This window comes from Piliocolobus tephrosceles, chromosome 2, assembly GCF_002776525.5.
Source record: "Piliocolobus tephrosceles isolate RC106 chromosome 2, ASM277652v3, whole genome shotgun sequence".
In the NCBI taxonomy this organism is placed as follows: Eukaryota; Metazoa; Chordata; class Mammalia; order Primates; family Cercopithecidae; genus Piliocolobus; species Piliocolobus tephrosceles.
Genome location: NC_045435.1, coordinates 93,960,419 through 93,986,644, shown reverse-complemented (window position 1 = coordinate 93,986,644; position 26,226 = coordinate 93,960,419). Strand labels below are relative to the sequence as shown.

At 55.3% G+C, this 26,226-nt stretch overlaps 2 protein-coding genes and 1 long non-coding RNA gene across 4 annotated transcripts; 2 read left to right on the top strand and 1 right to left on the bottom strand.

The window, feature by feature from the left end:
- Positions 1–5,273: 5,273 nt before the first annotated feature.
- KLHL40 (kelch like family member 40) lies at positions 5,274–12,154 on the top strand. Its single transcript, XM_023231725.1, has 6 exons — positions 5,274–6,525; positions 7,905–8,065; positions 8,385–8,492; positions 8,644–8,829; positions 10,575–10,721; positions 11,596–12,154. The coding sequence occupies exons 1-6, from the start codon at positions 5,374–5,376 to the stop codon at positions 11,705–11,707; spliced, it is 1,866 nt and encodes a 621-aa protein (XP_023087493.1). The 5' UTR covers positions 5,274–5,373; the 3' UTR covers positions 11,708–12,154.
- Positions 12,155–12,371: 217 nt separating this feature from the next.
- HHATL (hedgehog acyltransferase like) lies at positions 12,372–22,202 on the bottom strand. 2 transcript variants are annotated; one of them, XM_023231429.1, is made up of 13 exons: positions 20,878–20,932; positions 20,524–20,602; positions 20,133–20,251; positions 19,472–19,539; positions 18,754–18,867; positions 18,430–18,624; positions 17,865–18,074; positions 17,232–17,403; positions 16,727–16,871; positions 16,568–16,603; positions 13,323–13,524; positions 12,784–12,925; positions 12,372–12,584 (listed from the first exon to the last, which is right to left on the bottom strand). In XM_023231429.1, exons 3-13 carry the CDS (start codon positions 20,236–20,238, stop codon positions 12,460–12,462), a joined length of 1,515 nt encoding a protein of 504 aa, XP_023087197.1. In that variant the 5' UTR covers positions 20,239–20,251; positions 20,524–20,602; positions 20,878–20,932; the 3' UTR covers positions 12,372–12,459. The 2 variants fall into 2 exon arrangements, with proteins under 2 accessions (XP_023087197.1, XP_023087198.1); XM_023231430.2 differs by lacking the exons at positions 20,524–20,602; positions 20,878–20,932 and adding an exon at positions 21,989–22,202.
- On the top strand, positions 21,951–26,176 carry LOC111555403. Its single transcript, XR_002735530.1, has 3 exons — positions 21,951–22,139; positions 23,547–23,627; positions 25,460–26,176. It is a non-coding gene; the product is annotated as an uncharacterized LOC111555403 (long non-coding RNA).
- The last annotated feature ends 50 nt before the right edge of the window (positions 26,177–26,226 follow it).

The window sequence follows — 26,226 nt, the reverse complement described above, 5'->3', positions numbered from 1 at the left end:
AATGAGTAAGGCATGAAGTCTATGGATGGAGGGATTAGCAGAAATGTGGCAGGCAGAGAAGGCAAATCCGGATTCAGAATACATATCAGTAAAACTTTAGTAGAACTCTTTCAATTCTTAGGAAACCCACAATCCATTAGTTACTCCCAGGGATCTCTGTAGGTCAGACCATCTGATTACCACCCTCTCCAGCCCTGCTGCTTATTCCAGTAACCATGCCCATTTTGCCTTTGGTGCTTATGAGCCATTCCTTGGCCACTGTCAACCCTAAGATCCCATGATCCTCCCTGAAAGCAGGAAGGCCACTTCAAAGCACAGGCTCCCACCCACACCCCTGACAGGTCAAAGTTGCCAGCATTCCTCACCAACAAGTTATTCAATGATGGGCAAAAGTGTCTTCTAAGCCCTCTCAGCAAACACAGGTGGGGATGGATAACAGATGGATGACATACCTAATAAATCCACTCCAACATTCTGGGCTGCCTGTCTTTGGATCCTTTTATGTCACATAAGAGCATTTCCAGCATCTCAACTTCTTGCATCATAGGCCACCTTTAACCCAGAAGTCAGTGAAGAAGCAAGCAGGCCATTAGAAATTCTCTCAACTTCTCAAGCTCGCCCTTCAGCACCTGTTGCTGGAATACTCCTGAAATGATTTTCAACATCACACAGCCCTCTTAGCAGCAGACCACAGAATCCTCACTGGCTGGTGTGATATCAGATAGATTACAGAACCTTCAGGAGTGCTCGAGTCAGGATTGCAGGCTACATAGCCCAGACAATGGCCAAACCACAGCCAGTAGGGACAGATCCCTCAGCTTGTATGGTGGACAGTGGAAAGTGGACTCCAGAAGTTCCAACACTGCTGTCCATCAGCCATCTTCACCAAAATATGGATGCTGCAGGTTCCTGCTTCCTGTTCCAAACTGAAGTTTTGGGATGGGCGCATATGATGGGTTGAGCTCAGTGGCATGTCTGTGTTCCTGGGGAAGCTGGGAAAATAAATTCTGGTTTCTACCACAGGGGAGAAGAACTACTTACATGGGAACTGTCCAAAACATAGGAAGACTATTTAGGAGATGCAGGAAGGCCACCAAGTGTGACAAATATCTGCCACCCAAATATCCTGAGTTCAAGCAATTCTCCTGTCTCAGCCTCCCGAGTAGCTGGGACTACAGGTGCATGCCGCCATGCCCAGCTAATTTTTGTATTTTAGTAGAGACGGGGAGTCACCATATTGGTCAGGCTGGTCTCGAACTCCTGATCGCAGGTGATCCACCAGCTGCCCTGGCCTCCCAAAGTGCTAGGATTACAGGTGTGAGCCACTGTACTCGGCCTATTTTGTGTTTCTCTTAAATGGCCCTGTGATATGCTAAGATTCCTAATGAAGGCAGAAGCTATCAGTTAAAAATATGAGTAGACAATCTGGATGAAGTTGAAAATAATTATACTGAGTGAACGATGTCAGACAAAAAAAAGAGTACATACTGTATGATTCCTCTTACATAAAACTTTAGGAAATTCAAATGAATTATAGTGACAGAAAGCAGATCAGTGATTGGGTTGGGGTGTGTGGGAAGAGATGGAGGAGAGATTTTAAAAGGGGATGAAGAAAAGTTCGTGGGTGACAGATGTGTTCCCTGTCTTGCTTGTGGCAGTGGTGGTTTCACGGATGTATATACACATGTCAAAACTTATCAAATTGTACACCTTAAATAAGTGCAGTTTATCACGTGCCACTTATGCCTCATTAAAGTTGTTTTTAAAATATTAGACTGCTTCCTATTTGCTGGCCATCTAAATTTCCATTTCTGTAAAATGGGAAAAATAATATCTACCTTATAATTTTGGTGTGAAGATTAAACGAGTAAAAATTAAAAGGATGAAATGAGATGACATCTTCCCTTGGATTCCACTAAAAGTCTTGGAGTCACCCTTTCTCCTCTCTTTTTCTACACCCACGTGCCACCTCTGGGGACCTCCTGGGATGATTAGAGTGGGTAGAGATAGAGATGAAACAGGGTTGGCCGTGACTTGAAGACTTGACAGTTATCAAAGTGGGAAGATGGGTACGTGAGAGGTCAGAATATTGTCCTCTCTACTTTGGTATGTATTTGTATTTTCCACAGTAATAATTTAAAAATAAACAGTGAGGGCATGGTGGTTCACACTTGTAATCCTAACACTTTGGGAGGCCAAGGTGGGAGGATCACTTGAGGTCTGGAGTTCGAGACCAGCCTGGGCAAAATAGTGAGATCCTATCTCCACAAAAATTTTAATAATTAGCTGGATGTGGTGGTGGGTGCCTGTAGTCCCAGCCACTCATGAGACTGAGGTAGAAGGATCATTTGAGCCCAGGAGATTGAGGCTGCAGTGAGTTGTGATCACACCACTGCACTCCAGGCTGGGCAACAGAGTGAGATCCTGCCTCAAAAAATAAAACTAAAAAATAAAACAGTGTTTCCCCATTTCAACTAAGAGGAAAACCCAAGTCCTGATGCTGGCCCATGGGGGTCAGCACGATCCCCTACCCTAACCTCTCCCCTTATCTCCTCCTACTCACCTCCTTGTTCATTGCTCCAGCCCTATTGGCCTCTATGCTGTTCTGGGAACGTGCCAGGCACTCTCTTGCCTCAGAACCTTTGCTCCAGCTGTTCCCCTACCGGGAATCCTCCAGAGTTTGACCCCTCTCACATGTGATCCTCTCGGTGAGTCCATCCTGACTACTCCATTTAAAATCGTTACCACCTCCTCCTGCCACTTCCCATGCGCCTTCCGTTTCACTTGTCTCCACAGCCATGACCATCATCTGATGCCCCATATAACTATTTGTTTATTTCTGTCTCCCCTACCAAACTTGCCCCGACCCCCTGACTAATGTAAGCTCCATGAAGACAGGAATTCCTGCCTGATTTGCTCACTGCTGACTCTTCAGCATTTAAAGGAGTGTACGGTTGGTTCTTGATGAATGAATGAGCCACATACACATGTTCTACTGGAATGCCTGGTAGGGAGTGAGCACTATGGAATCCATCATAGTCTAAAAATATTTCGTTAAGTCATTTGATAAATCTAAGTGAATTGTTCAGTCAGTGTCTTCTGTCCTGATCTTTGAAAATGAGACTACAATTGATGAACATTTTTGTTAATTCTTGGGACGCAGCAAGGTAGGGAAGGGTTCCCACAGTCTTTGGAGGAGGGCAGATCAGCTTCAAATCCTGGTGCAGCCCATGTCCACTGTGTGACTTGGCCAAGGTGCCTAGCCTCTCAAGCCTGGTCTCCTCACTGGCTGTGCTTGCTAGCAATGCCCTGCAGTCCAGGGCTGGGCTGGAATCTCACTACCTGCCCTCCCCGAGTGAGCCTTTGCCTTTTCATCAAGAGGGACTGGACCACCTCTAGAGCTTGCCCAGGTGCTGTGTCCCTCTGGGTCCTGCTGGTGGGGTGAGCAAGTGACAGTCAGATGCAGCGTTTAAGAGGGACAGAGGCTGGGTGCGGTGGCTCACGCCTGTAATCCCAGCACTTTGGGAGGCCGAGGCGGGAGGATCACCTGAGGTCGGAATTTCGAGACCAGCCTGGACAACATGGTGAAACCCCGTCTATACAAAAAAATACAAAAAAAATAAAAATAAAAATAAAAAATTAGCCGGCAGTGGTGGTGGGCACCTGTAATACCAGCTACTAGGAAGACTCAGGCAGGAGAATCGCTTGAACCCTGGAGGCGGAGGTTGCAGTGAGCTGAGATCGTGCCATTGCACTCCAGCCTGGGCAACAAGAGCGAAATTCCGCCTAAAAAAAAAAAGGACGGAGAGTGATATTGCTGAGATCACAAAAGGGAGGTGACTCAGTCCTAGCCCAGCCTGCTGTCATCTCTCCTATACCCGCCCCCCTCCCCCACTCCCCCGCCTGACGTTATAAACAAGTGACTCAGAGGAATGATGGGGGTGTGCCTCATAACAGTTCATCCCGGTGTCCTGGGGGCTAAATTTAACACACAGCTGCAGCCTCTGGCACTTTGGGAACAAGTTAATCTTGGTGACTGAGGCTGATGTGTATGTGCGAGCGCGTGTGTCTGGCGGTGGGGCGGGTTGGGGAGGGTGTTGGGAGGTGGGTCAGGAGTCCTGAACAAGGTAGGCATCAAGACTGGCTGTCCTGGGCTTCAACCCTGGTCCCCCAGACCATAGACAAGGTGCAGGGGCCCCATGGCCAGGCAGGCTCAGGTCTGGCCTAATATGCACCAAGAATAGTGAGTATAGACAGCTAAAGTCCTGAAATATTAAACTTGTAGTGTTACTTTTTGAACACTAGAATTCAGAATGTCACTCCCCTACAATGTTAAAACCCTGGGGGTTTAAAAACCTAGAATAGTAGAATCCTAAGAAATTAATTTTCTAGCACATCTGACACCTTAGAAGTGTTAACACCCTCTAATAGTGTACTCCCAGGACACAGTACCTTGGTGCTTCTGAACCTCCAGCAGAGCTGAACTGAGGCCCTTAGCATCTAACTTTGCCACCTCCTCATTGTGTAGGAAGGGAAACTGAGGCTTAACAGAGTGACATGTCCTGTCCCAGGCCTCATAGGAAAGGGGCAACCTTGTTTACCTAAGGTACTTTCTTGCTTTCTTGCAAGGAGGAGGGGCAGAAAGAGGAAAAACTCTTCCCATTTTAAAGGTGAGGCAATGGGGGTGGTGTCTTATGTACGTAATCTCAGCTACTAGGGAGGCTGAGGCAGAAGGATGGCTTGAGCCCAGGAGTTCAAGTCCAGCCTGGGCAATATAGTGAGACCCTGCCTCTTAAAATAAAGGCAGGACAACAGGGCCGCCAAAAAGTGAACACCATGTCCAAGTTCTGACCAGAAAACCCAAGGACCCTGTATCCGGGGGTGGCTGTAATGAGACATATTCCGAGGACGAAGATGGAGGCACCAGGACAGATGTTCCCAGAAAGCATGAAGGAAGGGAGACCTTGGAAAAAGGGCTCCAACGCTTCCCCGTCTCTGGACTGAGGGTCAGAGCTTAGGCCATCAACTCTCCTAGGGGCATCTTCCGACCAAAAAATCCAGAGTCAAGGCCTCTCCGTGCTCCATTTAGAAATGAGGCAGCCAGGCCCTCATCTTTCAGAAGGGCCCAGACACCCCACCTCCGTCCCATAAGCCCCCGGGGCTGAGTCAAGGCTTCTCCGGGAGGGGGCCTCCGCCCAGCTGTCCCCCGTGCGTCATGTGCAGGAGGCCAGGCGGCTCGCCTTACAGGGACCCGGCCACCTCTATATATAGCCCCTCGAAGACAGCTGCGCAGTCTAAGCAAGCCCTAGCAGGAGAGCAGGGGTAGAAAGAGGCGCCCCCTTGGCACCGCCACCACACCCTAGGCCACCCATCATGGCGCTGGGCTTGGAGCAGGCGGAGGAGCAGCGGTTGTACCAGCAGACGCTCCTGCAAGACGGGCTCAAGGACATGCTGGACCATGGCAAGTTCCTCGACTGTGTGGTGCGGGCGGGCGAGCGCGAGTTCCCGTGCCATCGCCTGGTGCTGGCCGCCTGCAGCCCCTACTTCCGGGCGCGCTTCCTAGCGGAGCCGGAGCGCGCGGGCGAGTTGCACCTGGAGGAGGTGTCCCCAGACGTGGTGGCCCAGGTGCTGCACTACCTGTACACGTCAGAGATCGCGCTGGACGAGGCGAGCGTGCAGGATTTGTTCGCCGCGGCGCACCGCTTCCAGATCCCTTCCATCTTCACCATCTGCGTGTCCTTCCTGCAAAAGCGCCTGTGCCTCTCCAACTGCCTGGCCGTCTTCCGTCTTGGCCTCCTGCTCGACTGCGCGCGTCTCGCCGTGGCTGCCCGCGACTTCATCTGCGCTCACTTCTCGCTGGTGGCGCGCGACGCTGACTTCCTCGGACTCTCGGCCGACGAGCTCATCGCCATCATCTCTAGTGACGGCCTTAATGTGGAGAAGGAGGAGGCGGTGTTCGAGGCCGTGATGCGGTGGGCGGGCAGCGGCGACGCCGAGGCGCAGGCTGAGCGCCAGCGCGCGCTGCCCACCGTCTTCGAGAGCGTGCGCTGCCGCTTGCTGCCGCGCGCCTTTCTAGAGAGCCGCGTGGAGCGCCACCCTCTCGTGCGTGCCCAGCCCGAGTTGCTGCGCAAGGTGCAGATGGTGAAGGATGCACACGAGGGCCGCATCACCACGCTGCGGAAGAAAAAGAAGGGGAAAGACGCAGCCGGGGTCAAGGAGGCTGATAAGGGCACAGGCGAAGCCAAAGCAGAGGAGGATGAGGAGGCCGAACGTATCCTTCCTGGGATCCTCAATGACACCCTGCGCTTCGGCATGTTCCTGCAGGACCTCATCTTCATGATCAGTGAGGAGGGCGCTGTGGCCTACGATCCAGCAGCCAACGAGTGCTACTGTGCCTCCCTCTCCAACCAGGTCCCCAAGAACCACGTCAGTCTGGTTACCAAGGAGAACCAGGTCTTTGTGGCTGGAGGCCTCTTCTACAACGAAGACAACAAAGAGGACCCCATGAGCGCATACTTCCTGCAGGTGCCTGACCAGCCTTGGGAGCCACCAGCTAAGGCTGGGCTCTGGGCACTGGGGGCAGTCTTGGGGCCCAGAAGGGGCTTGTGTCTACACAAGGAAATGAAATGCCACTGGGTCAAGGGTGAGATGTAGACTGGGGCGGTTGACTGATAGCCATCTGCTTGAAGGTTGAAGACAGTCAATAGGCAACTGCCAAAAAGCAGCATAACTTTGGTATCTCAATTTCAGGGGTGAGGTAGCCCCAAGATGGCATATGTTGGAGGCCCTGGCCCTGCACAGGGGTTGGGGTGGGGCACAGTGAGGAGGAGCAAGGTCTGTGTAAGGATCCTGGGCAGGGCCTCTTCGTGAAGGCCAGGCCTGGAGCTCACAGCAGTGTCCCAGACAAAGGAACAATCCTGTTTGGTCCTCCCATTGAACAGATGAGGAAACTGAGGCCCAGAAGGGATCAGCAGAGTGAAGTGCCAGGTCTGAGTTGGGGTGTGACTGTGAGATCTCCAAGGGCAGAGACAGTTTCCTGGAGACTGGCCATAGAAGTTTGAGCCTTGACAGTGGGGTGGGATTTGGAGATGTGAAGGGGAAGATGGTAGTGTTTCCAGCCAACAAACGATAAGCAAGGGATAGAACTGGGGCTTAGCCTGGTGAGCAGCATGCTCAGGGAGGCCTGACCAGCGAGAGAGGTGACAGGCACTTGGTGCCAGGGTTAAGCTCACAGGCCTTACAGTTGCACTGGGGGATGAGAGCAGCTTCACCAGCTACTAGCTCAGCAGTGTGGGCACATTGTTTATTCTCTCTGGGCCTCTGTTTGTAAGTAGCTGGTGATACTATTCTTCCTGCATGATAAGGTCATTGGAAAGTTAAATGATGCTTATAAAGTGCTCATCAGTACAGTGCTCAGCCCTCAGAAGACTTTCCGAAAACATGAGCCCCTAGTATTAATATCTTTATTACAAGGCTGTGGAGGTGAACAAGGCTGTGGACTGTAGATTTTACAGGGCGAAAGGCAGGACTGTATTTAGAAGTTTCCTGAACAGTGGGATGGGGTGGAGAGCAGGGGGCAGGCAGGCCTCAGCTGGGAGCTATGCAGCCTGGGAAAGCAAGGCCATAGCTGGACCTCCGTTGCAGAGCTCCCCATCGTTTCTGTGCTGTGGTGCCCTACCGCCTGCTATCATGGTGGTTGCCAGGAGCCTGCCTGGGCGTGGGGGACACTCATCTGCTCTCAGCCTGATGGCAGGAGGGGCACTTTCTCTCAGGGCGCCTCCAGGCTGTATTGGCTCTACCTGGGTTCCCGACCTCCTCTGCCATCTGGGACAGCGGGACTGAGTGGGGCTGGACTGGGGCTGGGGGAGTAGGGGGCAGTTGCTGACTGGACACCTGGCCTGCAGTTTGACCACCTGGACTCCGAGTGGCTGGGGATGCCACCACTGCCCTCACCCCGCTGCCTCTTTGGCCTGGGAGAGGCTCTCAACTCCATCTACGTGGTCGGTGGCAGAGAGATCAAGGACGGCGAGCGCTGCCTGGACTCGGTCATGTGCTACGACAGGCTGTGAGCGTGGCTGGGGTGGGGCTGAGCACCCTGGGGGTGGGTGGGGCATGGAGGCCGCAGCTGGTCTAGGGCCTGGGGTGGGATTTGGAGCTAGAGCCTTGGGCTTAGAGTGGAGGTGGGCTTGGGTAAGGGCAGGGAGGTTGGAGGGCAGGGTGGGAGCAAAGAACTGAGAGGCCTGGGAAGTTCCAGCAATGGATCTGATGCACCTCGAATATGTGTTAGGTGGATGGGTGCATGGGTGCAGAGACAGGGACTGAGCCGAGCCTGGGTGGGTACCCACCCCCACCCCCACCCCCACCCCCACTCCCATCTCCTCCAGGTCATTCAAATGGGGTGAATCGGACCCGTTGCCTTACGCGGTGTATGGCCACACAGTGCTCTCTCACATGGACCTTGTCTACGTCATTGGCGGCAAAGGCAGTGACAGGTGAGACTGGGCCTGGAGCGAGTCTGCAGAGCATAGGTAGAATCCCCCAGAGGCTGTCAGGGGTTTGTCCTGGCTACCCCGGCAGGCGATTGCAGGGAGGCATGGCTGGGCTCCTGCTTCCCTCCACGCGTTCCCACCCTCCACCCCACAGGAAGTGCCTGAACAAGATGTGCGTCTATGACCCCAAGAAGTTCGAGTGGAAGGAGCTGGCATCCATGCAGACCGCCCGCTCACTCTTTGGGGCCACTGTCCATGATGGCCGCATTATTGTGGCAGCTGGGGTCACCGACACAGGGCTGACCAGTTCTGCCGAAGTGTACAGCATCGCAGACAACAAGTACGAAAGCTTGTCCCTTCCGCCAAGGACAACTGTGTGGCTTTGGGCTTCTGTCAGCCTCAGCAGGAGCCACAGTCCCTGTCTTGGGTCTCCAGTGTTGAGTTGGGACATCAGCATAGAAACAGACCTTCTCTCCTGATCAGCAGTGAGCAGAGGGCTGGGGGAGGGGATGCCAGGTTCCTCATTCAGGGACTCATAACAGGCAATGGCGTGGTGCAAGGGATATAGCAGTGAACAAGACAGAAGCTGCTCTGCCTGGGACACCAGAAAAGAGAAAATTGAACTGAGAGACAGTTGTACTCAGCTGGCAAAAACGGTGAGGGTGGTGGGAGGAGGTTGTCCCAGACCAAGGAAATGTGGTGCAGAGGCAGTTAGGAGAAAAAATGCAAGGCCCACAGGAGGGAAGGCGTTGCCCCGACTGGGTGGAGGCGGGTGGGTGATGGAGATGGGATGGCGGTGCTGGGGCTGGAGTGAGGGCCAGCAGAAGAGGGACTGTATCTCATCTGCGTTCTACTAAAGTACTTCATGGCAGCTGATATAGAGAGCAGATTAGGGATTTCCCAGGGGACAGGAAGGTCGAGGTGATGACGGCCTGGAGCTGGGGGCACAGCGGGGATGAGGCTGAGGGGATGCATTGGACAAAGACAGGCCAGGGCTTCTTACACTGTGATGGGCATGTGAATCTCCCAGGGATCATGTTAAAGTGCAGATCCTGATTCTCGGTATGTGGAGGGCTGAGAGCCTGTAAGTCTGCATTTCTAACACACCCCCAGGAGATGCTGATGCTGCTGGGCTGTGAAGCACATTGTGAGTAGCAAGAGTCTAGGAGGTGGAAGAAACAGGGCTTAGCTATTGATTGGATGTGGGGGTGAGAGGGGGAGAAGTACATGCTTCTGAGTGAGGGTGGGAGGCCACTTACTGGATAATCATTGGGATTGGGTAGGGAAGGTGAAGGTCCAGTTAGGACATGTGGACTTGAAGTGCCTGGGGGTGTCCAAAAGGGCCCCACTTGGGAGAGAGAGGGCTGAGCTGGAGGGAGAGATCTGGGGGTCAATAGCACATGGAGGGGCCAAGCTCCCTCAGGAGAGAGGGTGTAAATGGGAGGAGTTGAGGAGCCTTGATGGTGGGGGCAGCTGCGTTATCCAGGAAGGAGGCCATGAAGGTGAGGCTGGAGAGATAGGAGGTGAGGAAAGTCACGTCAGCAGGACTGTGTGCTGTAGGACCTCAGTGCGTGTGCAGTGTCTGGGGACCTCAGGGAGGGCAGTTTTGGAGGATGGGACTAAGGCCCAAGGCAGGAGCCAGGGCAGCGAAGATACATTGAGAACAACTGGGCTGTGAAGGGAGAAGGACGGAGCAGGTGTGCAAGGGGGGCGGGGCTGCAGGGGCCGCTGAGGGCAAGAGGACTGCATCCAGGGCAAGGCTGGGGGCCTGCTAGGGACAGGGGTCATGAGTTGGAGAGTGGAGTTAGTTCAGGAGAGGAGGAGGGGCAGTGGGGAGATCCATGGTGGACTTTGCTGGACAGGTTGGATAGAATGGCAAGAGGACAAGGAAAGGAAAGGGGAGGAGCAAGAGAACGGGGAAGGAAGGGAAGACCAGAGGGACAGAAAGGGGAACAGGGTGGGGGCATGGGTGCTTGGGACTTGGATTGCAAAGGGTTGCAGTTGGAGCTGTGGGTGCTGTGTGGCAGGGACAGTCACTGGGCTTGCCGAGGCACCCCAATGATGAACCTTCTCACACACCCCCAGGTGGGCACCCTTCGAAGCCTTCCCACAGGAGCGTAGCTCACTCAGCCTGGTCAGCCTGGTGGGTATCCTCTATGCCATTGGTGGCTTTGCCACACTGGAGACTGAGTCTGGAGAGCTGGTTCCCACAGAGCTCAATGACATCTGGAGGTGAGTCCGGCCCCAGGGAGGCCAGGGGGCATCATGAGCAAGGCTGACACTCCATAGCCCCATGGTGGGGTACCGAGGCACTGGGCAAGCTCCTCTGGGGGCACAGCGGATCCCTCTTCTAGCGAGTCCTGTAGGGAGGAACAGCCCGTATACCCTGCTCGGCTGTTTCTCGCCAGTTTGCTGGGAAAGTCTGGGCTTGCACAGATGGCACCATGCTCCGCTGTGGAGCAGCAACAATGTTGCAGATGGGAACAGACCCACGCTTAGGTCACAGACCCACAGAAACAGGGCCCAAGTAGCAGCCGGATTTCCTCTCTCCTGCCTTCCAGGTGCTTGGTGTGGAAGGAGGGCTGCCACTAGGACTGGGAAGCAGCTGGAGCCCTGGCCTTTCAGAACCATTGCTCTCTATGGCTGGTCCTTTGTGGGGTTGGGGGAAGGAAGCTTTAGCCTCTGGGGCATCTCCTTCCTGAATCTGCAGCCACCCCCACTGCTGCAGGCAGCCCCTGGGGAGCAGTGCTGCCAGAGGGTGGGACTTGAGACTTAGTAGAAATAGAGTATGGAAGTTCTCAAGGAGAGAACATTGATGGGGTGGTGTGGGGAGTGTAGACTTTCTTGGAGGGGAACTTTGAGGACTGTGGGAACACCCCTTGAGAGGTGATCTTTCTTGGGGAGGAAGACCCTTCCTGGAGTGTGGGGTGGGTGTTCCTTGAGTTGGGTCTTGTGGAGGTCTCCTTTCCCAGAGCCTGGGGATTTTCAGGAGCAGATCTCCCTAGAGATGGGCCGAGCGCGCTCAGCCACCCATCTCTGCTGCGTTCCACTCTGGACTCAGCTGACCAAGCTCCCTGTCCTTGTCCCCACTCTCTCTCACCCCCAGGTATAACGAGGAGGAGAAGAAGTGGGAGGGTGTCCTGCGGGAGATCGCCTACGCGGCAGGTGCCACCTTCCTACCAGTGCGGCTCAATGTGCTGCGCCTGACCAAGATGTGACCAGCTCAGGGAGACTGAACTAAGTACCCCTCCCATCCTGTGGCACTCATTGGCCTGGCCTTGTGGGGGCTCCAGGGAAGAGGCTAGGCCAGAGCCTACCTGGATCCAGTTATGGTGCCCCAGGGGCTGTGTCAGCCAAGGAAAGGGAAGTGCTGCTTAGTCCTGGACTTTTGGGCAAAGATGAGAAACTAGAGGCTTCTCCAGTGTTGCCATATCCCCCTAAGTTGTCTTGATCCATGAACCAGAACCACAGGGCGGTATCCCAGGCCATGTCCTGGCCCTGCCCCAGCTTGGCTGAGTGTGCTGGCAAAGTTCCCCACAGGACTCAGTCTTCCCGTCTGTCAGATGGGAGCATCCGCATCAAGTGCAGTGTACAGTGCAGACATGTCTCCTTCTTTAGGAAGAATAAAGCGCCTTCTGAGCAAGCAGCTCAGGGTCTGCATCAGTACTCCACAAGTCAGTGAGCAGGTGTGTCGAAGACTTGGGGCTTCAATGTTCCGCTGTTGGGCTGCCAAGGTCGATGGGCTCTGCCCTCCATTTGGTGTCCCCTCCTCCCTATGGGTGGGAACCCTCCCCTGCCTGAGGCCTAGAGCCTCTAGCTCTTCAGCCACCATGGACATGGAGCCAGGGGACTGCGGGAAGAAGGGGCAGGGAGCAGCCAAGCTGTTGTAGAAAAGTCTTTTATTCTATCGGTCAGGCCCCATCTGGCCCAAGAATAGCTGAGCAGAGCCCGTCCTTCTACCCGCTCCGTCCTACTCCAGCTTCTCTTTGTCCTGCTTCTGCTCCTCCTCCAGTGCCAAGGTTCGCTCACGCTCCTTTACTAGCTGGACACCACAGTAGGTGACAAACAGGATGACCAGCGTGGTCTGGGGGAACCCTGTGTGGGGAGGGAGTCATAGATGCTTGGGAGCAGCACCGCATCCTCGGCGAGTTTTCTCTTCCCACCCCTCTCCCCGCTTGATGGGCCCTCCCTGCTGAGTCCTGGGGTGATGAGAGGGTAGGAGGTATTTTGGAAGGTCACAGTCCTTGAGGCTGATGCCTGGCACCTTCTGTAACCCCACACCCCTGTCCCTCACCTGTGAGTAGCAGGCGTCGGGCAACCAGCTGTGTGAACTCGAGGCTGTTCAGACTCACAAGGTTGTACATGATGATGGCCCAGAAGTTCATGGCTCCAAACAGGGCCCGGACCCTGCGGGACATCTGCACTGACAGAGAGGCCTATTCGGTCCAGGAAAGCATGGGCAGCAGGACAAGAGGCCAAAGGAAAGAGGACGTGGTGGGTCAGCAGCCTTACCCACATGGCCAGTCAGGTCTTAGGGCTATGTCTGGGTCTTGGGGAGCCCCAGGTCAGCTCTCCCTCCTTGTTAAACATGGGGAAACAGGTCCAGAGAGAGGGCAAGGCCTGACCAACATGGCAAGGCCCAGGTGCTCCATTCCCCATAGAAGGGGGGATGGGCAGATTCCCACAGAGTGAGCCATTGCCCTGACAACCAGGAGGGTGGTGGTGAGAAAGTTCTGGATTGGGGGCCAGGTGGTTGGACAACTCCAGAAAGCAGAAGTGCCCCCCTGCCCTCCATAACCCAGACAGTCCCAGCCCCAGGTCTTCCCTGCTCACCTCAATTCGTGCTAGGGGCCCCCACTCTGCCAGTTTTTGCACCCAAAGCTCAAAGTTGAGGCCAAAGCAGTTAAGGAATGACCACAGGTAGACAATGTCACAAGGCCCAAGCCACAGAGTGGTGATGGCAAATGTGGCCACTGTGGCCGCCAGCTCTGGGATCACAGCGGAATGCTCCCCACCAATGTGATCATACACATATCTGCAGGAAAAATGGGAGAAGGGCCACTGGGAGTATGGAAAAGGGCAGGGATGAGATGGGAGAGGACACACAACAGGCGACCTCCTCAACACTGTCACCCTGGGTGCATTCAACATTCCTGACCTCAGGTAGCGGCTCCTCCTCCAACCAACTTCAAATTGTGGCAGGCTCAGCCTGGGACATTATAGCTTCTCTAGCTCTGTTCATTTACTCCCCAAATGATCTCATCCAGACCTAAGATTCCAAGTAGTGTCTCTATGCCGATGATCCCTAAATCTGTATCTTCAGGCCAGTCTCTCCTGATTTGTATATCCAATTGCTACTAGCCATGTCACTTGATTGACAGATTCCCCTATCCCTGCTCAAACCCTGCTCCGTCCTTATCTCAGTGAATGGCACCACCATCCATTCAGTTGCTCAGGGTATAAGCCTTGGTGCCTTCTTGGATTCTCAATTTGCCTCATCACCAACATCCAAGCAAGCCAGCAAATTCTGTTGGCTCCTCTCAGTCCTGACCACTGCTCACCTCCCCTACAACCACCACCCTAGTCAAGATGATCTCTCTTTTCACATAAATTATTGCAAGAGCCTCTTAAGTGGTCTTCTCGTTTCTGCTTTTGCCCCCACAGTTCATTCTACACGCAGCAGCCAGAGGTATCTTTTGAGAGTGTAGCTCAGGTCACATCACTTCCATGATTAACCCCTCTGAATAGCTCCCCATTACAATTGGAATAAACTCAGTCTCTTTACTCTGGCTAGAAGATCCCAAGTGGTCTGGCTTCTGTTTCCTCCCTGATCTCATCAGTCACCATGCTCCCCCTGTTCACTATGCTGGCCTCATTGGCCTTTCTGACCTTCATACCCACACAGTTGGTTTGTGTCTCAAGGCCTTTGCCCTTGTTGTACCCTCTACCTGGTATTCTCTGCTCCACATCTCCTTATCACTCAAATCTCAATTCAAATATCATCTCCTCAGAGAAGCCCGCCCAGACCCCAACTAAAGAAGCCTCTACCGTGTTGCCAACTTCTATCCCATTGCACATTTTATTTTCTTCATAACACTTACCACTCTCCAAAATTATCTTAGTTATGTTTGTTTACCTGTTTATGGTCTGTTTCACCCCACTAGACTGTAAGCTCCATGAGGTCAGGGTCTTTGCCATGTTCACTGCTGTATCCCCAGTGCCTAGAACAGGCCTGGCATGCAGCAGGTGCTCAGTAAATATTTGTTAAATAAATTCAGTGGAAGACCCATGAATAACCAGCCTTTCCATTCCTCGACCTCCTCATTTCCAATGGCTTTTTTCTCCACTCCACCTCAGCCACCCACACCCGTGGCCATGCCCCAACTTTGTCACCACTTGAAAGTTCACTCCTTTCTAATTCCCACTCTTTGCCCAGCCCCTCTTGACCTCCTGGCCCCCCAGCTTCCGTTCTTCAATCCCATTGATCTTGTGACCCTCCCATCTTCACCACCGTCCTCAGCAGGCTTATATCCAATGAGTCACCACTATAAATAATCTAAAAACCCTTATTCCTGACTTCTTCCTTCTTACCCATCTGTGAGAGCCCAATCACCTACTTTCTCCTCAGCTACATCCAGGCAGCTAAGCCCCATGGGGGAAATCTCACATCTTCACATGCTGGAGTTCATAAGCCCGCCACCTCCAATACAACCTGGGTGCTCAGTGCCAAGCTTTCTCTGGTTAGCTGCTTCTCCCATGCTCTGCAAGGGCCACTGTGTCCTTATCTCCCCACAAGTATGAGTGGAGAGATAGTATGAGTGGGGGGATCCAGGCTGGGTTGCGGGGGTAGGCATATATGTTGTCTCTCTCCATGTCCCCAGTCCTGGCTTTCTCAGCTGATGGCCATGCCTCCTGCTTCCTGGAGAAGGCTGAAGCCTTCAGGTGGAATCCCTTGCGTGTCTACACTAACCTGCCTTCATCTGCATCTCCACTGGCTTCTCTTCCTCCTCCTCCCACTGAAGCCAGGCCTCTGCCTGGAACTAGACACCATCACCTCCTTCCTCCTCAGGGACCTCATTCCTGAGGTGATTAAATCAATCACCCCTATATCCTGCATTACCAGCTTCTCTGTTGAATAATTCTTCTTAGCATTTCCCATTCTCTCCTATCTTTAACACATCCTTCTTCTCCCTCAGCCACTCCTGTCTTCCCCCTGCAGTCCCAGGCTTTTCCAGGAGTCATTACACACTCCCCTACTCCTCAGTTGACTTTCCCTCCTTACCTGCCCCTGCCTTGCCAGTGAAAGGCTGAAAACCTCCATGTCACCAGCACTAATCCTTGGTCTCCAGCTTCCTTGAGGCTCAGTGGCATCTGACCCAGCTGCCCCCCACCATGCCTGGATGGTCTTCCCTTGGCTTTCAGAGTGGCCCATGACCTTGATTCTTCTCCTGCCCCTCCAACCACTCTTTCCAGTCCTTTCTGCTGGCTCTTCCTTTTCCTTCCAAGCAGAGCTCTTGCAGGCCAAATCTCAGCCATCCCCATCTCTCCTCTTCTCACGCCACTCCCTCTCCTGAGGACTCACCCACTCCCAAAGCCTAAAAACCACCTGCCTAACTCAGGATGCTCTGAGTTCCATCAGTCCTCCAGACCCTCAGAACCCCAGACCCTCAGACCCAACCACCTCCCTGAACCTCCACAGGGATATCTCCTAGATTGCAACTAGACATTTCTTAAACTGAAGCCCTCTCTGGAAACTGCCCTCCATCTTCCCAGGCTGCAGATAGGAATTTCAGCATCATCTCCCTCTCTTTCCCGACACCCACACTTCATGGCCACGTCCTGTCCAGGCTGCTGCTGTCTGTGTGACCCTCCTCCCACCACCTCTCTGCACTTCTGGGGCCCTCACTCAAGTCCTAACTTCCATATCTTTCACCTAGACCTCTGCCAAGACCTCCTCACTGCTCTCTTTGCTTCCCCTGGCCCGGGGTGATCTTTTAAAATGTGGACCCATCTTGACACTGCCTTGCTCAGACACCTGGCAGGATGGCTGTGACCACCCCCACCACACCCCTACTCACTTGCAAAGCCAGTCATTGATGCCACGGTCAAAGTGCCTGTAAAAGAAAAGCAGATAGCCACGTGTCCATGAGGTGCAGAGCTCCCCGGGCATGGGGGAAGAGGCTAGGGGAAGGTGTGGTTCGAGGGGGTGAACCTCCCCCGCCCTGGCCGGCACTCACGTTTCCGCGAAGACATAGAGCGCGGTGATGCACTTGGGAGGCTGAGGTGGGTCCAGGTGGTCGAGGCACGCCACAGTGTTAACAACGCCAAAGAGGACGGCGGCCTTCACCCAGTCATACACCAGGTTTGAATAGGCTAGGCCAGCTGGGGACAGGGCACCATCACTGCCTGGGGTTCATTGCCTGGGGCCTGCCCCCATGGAGACCCTGTCCCACCATTTCCTTGCGGAGACACCAGGCTCTGCCTGCCCCACGGAGACCCCCCATATTGTGGAAATCAGCCATGCCTGGTGAAGTGGGTGGGCTCTGTGGGATGCTGCTGTGGCCCCACAGGATGAAGCTAATGCCAAGACCCATGCATTAGAAAGAATAAGCCTCTGCTCCCATGCCCTTAGGTGCTGTGCCCTGCGGGCCTCAGCTTCCCTGACTCTGGCACCGTGGGGGTGCAGAGGGTCTGTTTTCCTGGGGTGGCAGCCCTGCCCCCATCTCTCTTCTGAGGACCCACCGAGGGCACTGTCTGGGAGGCGGTTGGCGAACTTGAGGTCACTGGGGATGGTGAGGATGTAGAAGAAGTGAAAGAAGATATCCACCACCATGATGGCCACCACGCTCAGGCCTGCCTGGGCTCGGATGTGCCACAGCTCACCCTCGCGTCTCACTGGCTCCACCTGGCTCACCTGAGGGGATGCGAAGGGTCTGAGGGAAGAGGCAAGCCCTGCCTGGGGAGCCCTGTCTGAGGGGGGTTCACCAACTACTTCGGGCAGGAGGAGACATGGCTTTATCCAGGAGTCCTGCCTGAGGGTGGAGACACAGGTCACCCTGGAGTCTGAGGAGGATTCACGGCCAGTCACAGGAGACCCAGTTGTGTCCTGGGAGCCCCATTCGTGAGGGAGGAGAACATTCATGGCCTGGGTGTCCTGTCTGAGAAAAGAGACATATCTCCACCCTGGGGTCCCTGCTGGAGGGGAAAGGTGCCCCTTCCTGGGGTCTGAGGAGGAAGGGGAGACATGGCTTCATCCTGGAATCATGCCTGAGGATGGGGATACAGCCTGCTTTGGGAATTCTATCTGAGATGGAAACCCCAATCTGAGAAGGGAGATTCAGCCCTGTTCTAGAAGCCCACAGGGCGTCCCCTCACCTGGGCATGGAAGCGATCAAAGGTCATGATGGGCCCGAAGAAGAAGAAGGGCAGATAGAAGTTGTACTTGAGCAGGTCAGCGAGGGAGTAGTGGCGGTCCGGGTGGGCACAGCTCTCCAGTGCAAAGCTGGTGCAGCGCAGCACTGTGAAGCTGCTGCCCCCATGAAACAGCACCTCTTGAAGATCAAAAGTGCCTGTTACAAACCCGCTCTGGAGGGGGAAAGAACAGGCCACCAGCTCACTAGGGTGCCTCCTGTCTCTGGAAAACCTACTCCCCACTCCCTAGCTTCCCATAGGGGCCCAGTCTGGTCCTGTCCCTTCCTCTCTTCCAGAGCAGTTAACTTTGGCCACTGCTCTGTCCTGGCAATGCGAGGAGCAGGGGATGAGCTGGCAGTTTCTCCTGTGATGCAGGTGGTGACCGTGTGGCCAGGGCATACCCAAAGGCTTGGAGACAGGTGGAAATGTGAAGGGAATACTTGGGGATACTTGGGGTGCAAGGACTTTGGATGAAGTGAGAGGTTTGGGATCTTATCCCTACACCCTCTACCCTTGCACCAGTTCACACCTGCCAAGAGATTAGGGGGTCCATCTTGAAGGAGGCCAGGCTGGCCAAGCCAAGGCCAAGACAGAGCCAGGGCTGGCCCAAGAGTGAGGCCACATAGAGGCCCACACAGTGACCAAGCAGCAGCAGGAGGTACCAAGGGCCCATTGTGCCCATCACAGCCAGGGCCCCGTACGCAGCATACATCCAGGAGCGGAGCTGTGGACAGGGAGAAGGCTTCAGTTTTGCCATATAAATGGGGGTGTGACCCCAGGAGGGGGTTCCCACAACCCTCGTGATGAAAGAGGAACTGGCAGGGGGAGGCTGGGTGGCCCAGGTCCAGCTCACCTGTGGGGCAACCATCGTGCAGAGTTTAGCAAACAGCACATGTCCGGAGAGGGCGAAGATGATGACGTTGCGAAAGGAGGTGAACCACATCACCCACTCGAAGTCAGCCACATCCTGGGGCAGTCCGGAGCAGGAGGAGGTGGGGCAGGTGAGGGTGGGAGAGGGGGCAGGACGAGCTGGAACCTAGACTGGTCAGAGCCCCAGCACCTTCCCAGCCTTCATGTTCTTCTTTTATTATTATCATTTTTAAATTTAATAATTATTATTTTTTACCACTAGCCAAACCCAATGTGTCCTCTTTACACAAACACAAGTGCCTGCAGGTCTCCACACTCCTCTCTGAAGGAAGTACTCAGGCAGGAGGGTAGAGAGGAGTGAAGGGCACCATAGGGGCTGCTGGGTCCCTCGAAGCTCGCCCTCTCCTGCGCACGTTGCCTGCCATTCCCCCTTTACCGCTTTGTTTCTGGGAAGGGAGGTGCTGGAGGCTCCGCTGAAGCACACTCCACTAATGTGACCCATTTCCCAAGTGAGCAGGGCCCGGGCAAACTTGATGTCCCAGGAGGATACAGGAGGAGCCAGTGGAGAAGCTGAAGGCACTGAAGCTCAAGCCAGAGGCTCCCGAGCTGTGAGAAGCTCTCTGTTCCTTGACAACATCTGGAACAGCGGAGAGGGGAGAAGGGTTCGAAATGGAAGGGACCCTGGGGTGTGGGGGACCTACCATCTTCCGGCCAATGTACTCCCAGCCAGGTCGCACAGACTCCCGGAAGGCCTTCCTGTGGGCCCCATCTGAGAACAGAGTGTGGCCTCAGGGAGAGAGGCCTTCACATCCCCTGCCCCTCCTTCCCCCGTGGACAAGGCTGCCCCCACCCTGGGGAGCGAGGGCGTCAGGAGCGGGGCACAGGTCTGGGTCTTGCTGTGTGTCTGGGTCCAGGCCTTTGACTGTGTGTGTGGGGGGTGGGGTGGGGTGTATATGTCTGTGTGTTTGTGTGTCTGTGTATGTGTGTATTTGTGTGTGTCTGAGTCCAGGTCTGTGTGTGTGTGTCGGGGTGTGTGTGTGTGTGTCTGGGTCTAGGTCTCTGTGTGTGTGCCTGGGTCCAGGCCTGCGTGTGTGCGGTGTGTGTGTATCTATGTGTGTGACTCTGTGTCCATTTCTCTGTCAGTGTCTCTGCATCTCTGTGTTCCTGTGACTGAACCTGGCTCCACCAGCCTCCAGTGCCTATCTGAGATGGGAGCCCCAGGCTGAAAAGGGAGATCCAGCCGTATTCTAGAAGGAATACCCTGGGTCTGGAGCCTGTAAGTTTCTGGCTTTGCTGGTTGGAACCCTGAAGCCCCCAGGGGAAGAAGGGTCCTGTCCACTTGCCCCGAGGCACAGCCATTACCTTGTGAAGCCTCAAGGAGGCCCCGGCCAGCATAGGCCAGGGCCCCACTCAGCACCAGAGAGTAGAGGCCCAGCTCAGCCGTCGGCAATGCTGTCTTGATGCCCATAGCCTGGACAGGGCTGGGGAGACAGGTTGGGTGAGAGAATTACAGTCTCCAGCCCAGCTTAACCCCACCTCATTGTCCTGCCACCCCAGTGGGGACCCCACTCTGAAGAGAGATTGTCCCACCAGCCCCTTGGGGACCTTGTACCATCACTCTGCCCACCCCTGTGCCCCCCACTGCTCACAGGCCACGGAACACCAGTGCTCCATCCTAGCTGCTGCTCTTGTCCCCACCCACACATCAAGGCTCTTGCTGTCAGAGCCCTCACTCGCAGCCTGCCTCCCTCACCTCCATTTACATCTTCATACCTTCCAGACACACCGGCCCCACCGTCTGCTAAAACCACTCCTGCCAAGGCCCCCATGACCTTCGTTTGGAGAAACCCCACCTTTATCACTACAGTCAGGTTTCTGCCTGCAGGGTCCCCACCCGATCAGCAAGTCTCTCTCAGCTCCTCACAAAGCCCCAGCTCTCTAAGACCCTTTCTCTGACTCCCACTCCCCTCCCTGAGATCCCACGACCACCCTAGGTGCTGCCCCTAGAGCCAAGCCTCCATCCCTCGCATTAAGCCTCCAGCCTGTCACTGACCTCCATTCCCCCAACAAGTCCCTGAGCTCCAGCCTGCCACATCCCAGTCCCTGCCTGTGTCCGTAACCACACTGCCCCACTCTCTCAGTGCTCTGTGTATTCAGGCCCTGGGCACCGGCTGGAGGCTGTGCTATTTGAGGAGGTGCCCTGGAGTAGTGGATGTGGGGCCAGGCGGGGCCAGGGAGGGCACTGGCTGCTGTCCAAGGTGCTGACCAGAATCAGGCCCTGGTTGAGTCTCACCACTCCCTCCAGCGGGGGCCTCTCTTGTCCCCTGGAGAACTGCTGTGCCGTCCTGCAGCTCAGTTAGCACCTTTGCCCTTCCTACCCTGCTTCAGCCTGGCCCAGGGGCTTCCCAAGGACCCCATGGATACAGACATAGGGCCCAAATTAAAGGGAGGACCATGTCCAGGCACCCCTTGGGCTGACAGGGCAAAGAGGTGGCTGATGTGGCTCTTTCGCCCACCCTTGATCCTCCCCCAGATCTTCATCCCCAGCCCTGCAGTCATCTCCCCTGCCAGCCCCCCACCCCCCACACACACACCCTGCCCGCAGTCTCCTTGTACAGATGGAGGGGTCATGGGCCAGATAGGGGCAGGGACCTCTCAAGGTCACACAGCAGACCTGGGACAGACTTCTGCCTGCCTCCCCTCAGGATCGGGTTTCTCAGTGACCCCCTCTGGAATCTGGGGTAAGAAAAGACCACCACTGCCCCTCCCCACAGCAGAGGCTGCCAGCCTGATGGCTGTGCTGCCGGCCTGAGGGTGGAGGCACCTCCTCATCAGCTGGGTAGGGGTGGAGAGGCCCTGCGGATCAGGTTAATGGAGCAGGAGCTTGAAACCGGAGCACGGTGAAGAGCCCGCGAAATAGCTTTGTCAGCTGCCTCCCACTCGCCACTTTCCAATTTTAGCTCCCCATGGCCGGTGCGGGGTGTCCCCAGAGAGGCCTCTGCAAGGAGCTGGCCCCCAGCCTGGGGCCTCTCCTGATAGACCCCCGGACCAGGGCTGGCTTGTGGACACAGGGGCATCCCTCTTCCCCTGGTCCTGCCTGCCCCAGATGCCCCTGGGGTAAAGCCCCTTTTGTGGCCCATGATTTGGGATGAGGGCCTGGGGTGTGCCCCACAAGTCTCAAGAGCCCCAGAGTAGCTGCATCCCCAGCTGGCACTGACCTTGAGGAGGCCGCAAGGGACCCTGGCACACTGCCCACCTCAGACTCTGGGGTCCTGCGTCCAACTGTCCGTCCGTCCGACCGGCTGAGCTCTGGGGCTATGGTGGGGTGTGTCCAGCCCTGGGGTCCCCACCCCCTCGAGGTTATGAGCGGTGAGTGGTGACAGCGGGAGGAGGAGGGGGAGGAGGAGGTGGCCTTCCTGGAGCGGAGCTGAGCAGAGTGGAGCAGAGCCGAGTGCTGCAGAGCTGCTGGCCACAGGGAGCCGCAGGGAGGATCCTTGAAGGGGGGCGGGTGCTTGGGGGGGAGGGTGTCCAGTAGCATAGGCTCAGACAGGGACACCTGGGCCTCTCTTCAGCCTGCCTCCCCTGGCTCCTAGAGAGCCTGTGCCTCTCTCTCACTGCTACCCAGGACTTCCCTCTTCCAGGAAGTCTCCTGGTGGCCCCATCAGCCTCTCCAGGCTTGTAAGCCCTGCCCCCACCACAGCCACACACATTCACAAGATGCACACACTTTCACACTTGGACTCCAGGGACTCCAGCTCCTACCTTTACATATGACCTCCTAAGGGCTATCCCAGGGCAGACTCATCTCACCCCCTGACCTGGTCCTTTTCATTATGCCATGAGTCCTGGTTGGTCATGCATCAGTGCCTGAGGGAGGGCTGACTTGCCTGATGGGACTGGAACTAGCATGGGACATGTGGCTGAGAGGGGTCCCATAAGCCAGCCGTGTCCCACAGGGAGGGTCCTGACTGGAGGGGTGCTAGCAGGGTCACTTGGCAAGGCTTGTGGGTACCTGGAATGGCTGGTATCCTCTCGATGGCAGAGTGGAGGCAGCCAGGAAGACAGGTGAATTCCTAACCAACTGGGGGTCCTGGTAGGACAGGGCCCTCATTCTGGAAGGGAGCATCCAAGGTCTCAGCCCTGGATACCTGAGGGAAGGGGTATCCTGAAGGTGCCCCTGAGATTAAGAACCTCTGACAGTGCCCCCCTCAGATGAGGCCGAGTCTCGGGGAACTGTATGTGTCTGTGCTATCTATGGAGGCCTGTTCACGTGTGTGCTTGTGGGGAGGCTCTAGGGGGTAGAAGGAGCTTTGTGACTGTGATCAGTCACAGGACAGCTCCTGGAGCCCCTACTGATCCTGTGACCCCAGCTTCAGGCTCAGCTGAGGAGGCAGGAGGGAGGCGCTGCTCCCCACCCACTAGGGCCCAGGAAGGGGAGAGACTGCACTTAGGCAGTGAGCTGCCTCCTGAGCATGCAGACACACTGGCCTGGAGGACAGAAAGGAGACCCCCAACATACACACTCCACACAGGATGCAGAGGCCCGTGTCTGTGGTCCCCGACCCTGAGAAGCGTGAACGGTGACTACTGCACAGTGTGGGTGCTGGGTTAAGGCTATGGTGGGTAATGGGTACTAGAGAGGCCAGCATCAGGGAGGGAAGGATACCTGAGCCAGACTTCAGGGTTAAGGAGGGGGGGGGTGGTCAATGGTTGTTAGGAGTAAGTTAATCATAGTAGCCAGGACGTACATGGATTAACCTTTTAATTTCACCACAGCCCATAGGGAAGATGTTGCCATTGTCCGCAGTTGGGAGAAGAACCTGGCACATGAGAAAGCCAAGTAATTGGACCAGCCCCGTAAGCTCTTGGCACTGACTGCCCTGCAGGGGCGACAACCCCGTGCACCCACACTGGGGCCCTCACGAGGCTCAAAGAAAATGGCTCAAGGGAGCAGACACGGTGGGTTGACCCCAGAGTTAGGAACACAGGTTCAGCCAATTTACTTGAGTCCAAGCTGGTGTGCCCCACTTCTTAGGGTCTCAGATCCTCAGTTGTAAAATGGGCATACCGCTGGCCCTGGCCCTCACCGGGGTGGCAGGGGGCATCCAGTGACTCACTCCATGACAAGGGCCTTGCTCATAAACAGAGGCTGTTAGATAGCCACAGACACCCTGACCCCCAGAGGCCCAGAGAGGCTGGATTCACACTCAGCAGTGAGGCCTTCCCCGGGTGACCCACAACCAGCAGGGTCTGCAGGGAGTGTGGTGTGTGGAAATGGCAAGAGGGGTGGAGGGCTAGGGAAGTCCCGTGGATCTGTGACTGGACAGCCTGAGGCCAGTTCCACTGTGTCTGAGGCGGGTGGTGGGGAGGGCACCTGGCGAGGCCCACACGACGGACAGGAAGCTGACTGAGCTAAGACCAGCACTTGGCCCTGGGGCCCGCTTCCCAAATGCCACAAGGGCCACTGGGAAAGATATGGCAGGGAGTGGGAACAATTCTCTCAAATCTGAGTCCCATTTCAATTTTTAAACTTTCTTTGGTTGTTTGTTGCTCAAAGTAAAAATGCGAGGAAAGTATCCTGTGTGTTTGCATGTATGTGTGCAACTGTGTTTTCTATTAGTTGTGTGTAGAGTCTGTGTGTACGTTTTGTGTTGTAGGTTGTTCATGGCATGTGTTTGCTGTGTATGTGTATCCTGTGTATTGCTTGTGTGTGCACATGTATCGCACATGTGTGTGTATATGTGTGTTGTGTGTGTGCAAGGCTCAGGGATAGAAGAGACAGTGTATGTAAAGGCACACCTGTGGGGAGAAGGTGGGTAGGCAGACTTCTTTGTGCTTAGGGCTGGCTGTGGGCTGGCTGGGGGTGGGGAGGAGAAGCTTGTTCTGGCCCCTGGATGTGGGGGTCCAGAGGAGCATACCCACTGGAGGTCACCCTGCCCTGGGCTCCTGAGAGCAGGGGAGGGGCCCAGTGACAGTGTAGTGTGTTTAAGCCTGAGCCAGGCTGCAACCCTGCCCAGCTCAGCTGTGGTGCCCTGGAGGCCCCCATGGGGACAGTGGCCAAACTACATCCACAGCTCAGCCACGTCTCACCTGTCAGTGCTGGAACCTGAGCACCAAGACCCGCAGCACCTGCCTGGTGTGTGGCAGGGAAAGCCCTCACGTGAGGCAACTCCACCGCTTAACTCTTTACTTGCCCCTGCCCCTCAACCCGCCAGGACACCTGCACTGTCCCCTCCAGCTGCCTCCTCGTGGCTCTGGCCAGGGCCCTTAGTGTCTTATCCAGCACTCCTGTTGCCCACCTGCCGGAGGGATAGGGAGGTCATCCTCAGGGTGCCTGGGACAGACAGTGCTACCTAGGAGTGGCACTGGTCCTCACCTGGACAGACCAGCTGCCTGGTTCTGCACCTGGCCCACCTGGGTTAGGTTTCTCAGGGTCCCTATCTTTGACCCCTTTGACGACCTCCTTCCCTTGAAAATCCTTCTCCCAGGCTCTCCCCACCTTCCCTTTACCCCTCCTTGCTCCTTTGCCTTAGGGAGATGTGAAGGACACAGGACTCCCTGACAGCCCCCTCTCCACCCAGATCTGATCAAGGAGGCTGGGAACTTGGGAACTGCCACAGGGATGGGGTGGGGATGGTGGGGGAAGCCCCGCGGTGCTGCAGCGCGGTCTTGCATCCTTCCCCACCCAGCTCCATCATGGCTTTTCCCACGCCTCTGATTGGACTGGAAACTCCCTGAAAGGAGGAAGAAAGTCAGATTCACCTCCAGGTCCCTCCCGGGCCTGGAGAGGCTGGCATGCTGTTGGCACTCACTGACTGCCTGGTGGCAGACTGGCTGGATGGAATGGTGACCTGTGACCAGTCTGTCTCTCTCCTCAGCTGACCTGAGAGTTCCTGGAGGCCAGAGACTGTGTTTGCCTCACCTCGGCACCTCTGTGCCTGGGGTAGAGGAACTGCTCAACAAGTTCTGGTTGAATGAACAGAGGGAACACTAAGAGTGAATAATTATTGAGCACTTACTGTGTGCGAGCAGCTGCTGTAACCATTGGACACTTTTTATCTCAATGAACCCTGCAGAGGGTTCCAATGAGGGAATGGAGCAGACCTGATCTAATCAAGCTGGGGGTGGGGAGGTGCCTGGTGGCAGGTGCCAGAAGACATGACAGGGACTTCCGCACATGGCACCACAGCAATGCTGTCAAGGTTGCCCATGGAATCTGAAAACTGAAACACTCGTCTTTATACCCAGAGTTGGCCAAAGCAAGACACCAGCAAATCAGCTCACCCAAAAATGTGCAAACAAGATTTCCCGTGCCTGCCTGTCTGCAGTTTTTCTCTCCCCTCTCATATAACTCTTGTTGAAATCAATCTATAGATACAGGTTCCTCGTACAAAAATAAACAGAGAGCTAATAATTAGTGAAAAGTCTTTGGGTTATTCTTTGACATATATATTAG

What these genes read in the sequence shown, in the direction of transcription:
- HHATL (XM_023231430.2), bottom strand. Translation starts at nt 20,238, where the DNA reads ATGGGCATCAAGACAGCATTGCCGACGGCTGAGCTGGGCCTCTACTCT. An exon ending in GCACGATGGTTGCCCCACAG is followed by an intron (nt 18,625 to 18,753) that starts GTGAGCTGGACC and finishes CCCTGTCCACAG; the next exon opens with CTCCGCTCCTGGATGTATGC. An exon ending in GGCCCCTAGCACGAATTGAG is followed by an intron (nt 12,926 to 13,322) that starts GTGAGCAGGGAA and finishes TGGACCGAATAG; the next exon opens with GCCTCTCTGTCAGTGCAGAT.
- KLHL40 (XM_023231725.1), top strand. Translation starts at nt 5,374, where the DNA reads ATGGCGCTGGGCTTGGAGCAGGCGGAGGAGCAGCGGTTGTACCAGCAG. An exon ending in TACAGCATCGCAGACAACAA is followed by an intron (nt 8,830 to 10,574) that starts GTACGAAAGCTT and finishes ACACACCCCCAG; the next exon opens with GTGGGCACCCTTCGAAGCCT. An exon ending in GAGCTCAATGACATCTGGAG is followed by an intron (nt 10,722 to 11,595) that starts GTGAGTCCGGCC and finishes TCTCACCCCCAG; the next exon opens with GTATAACGAGGAGGAGAAGA.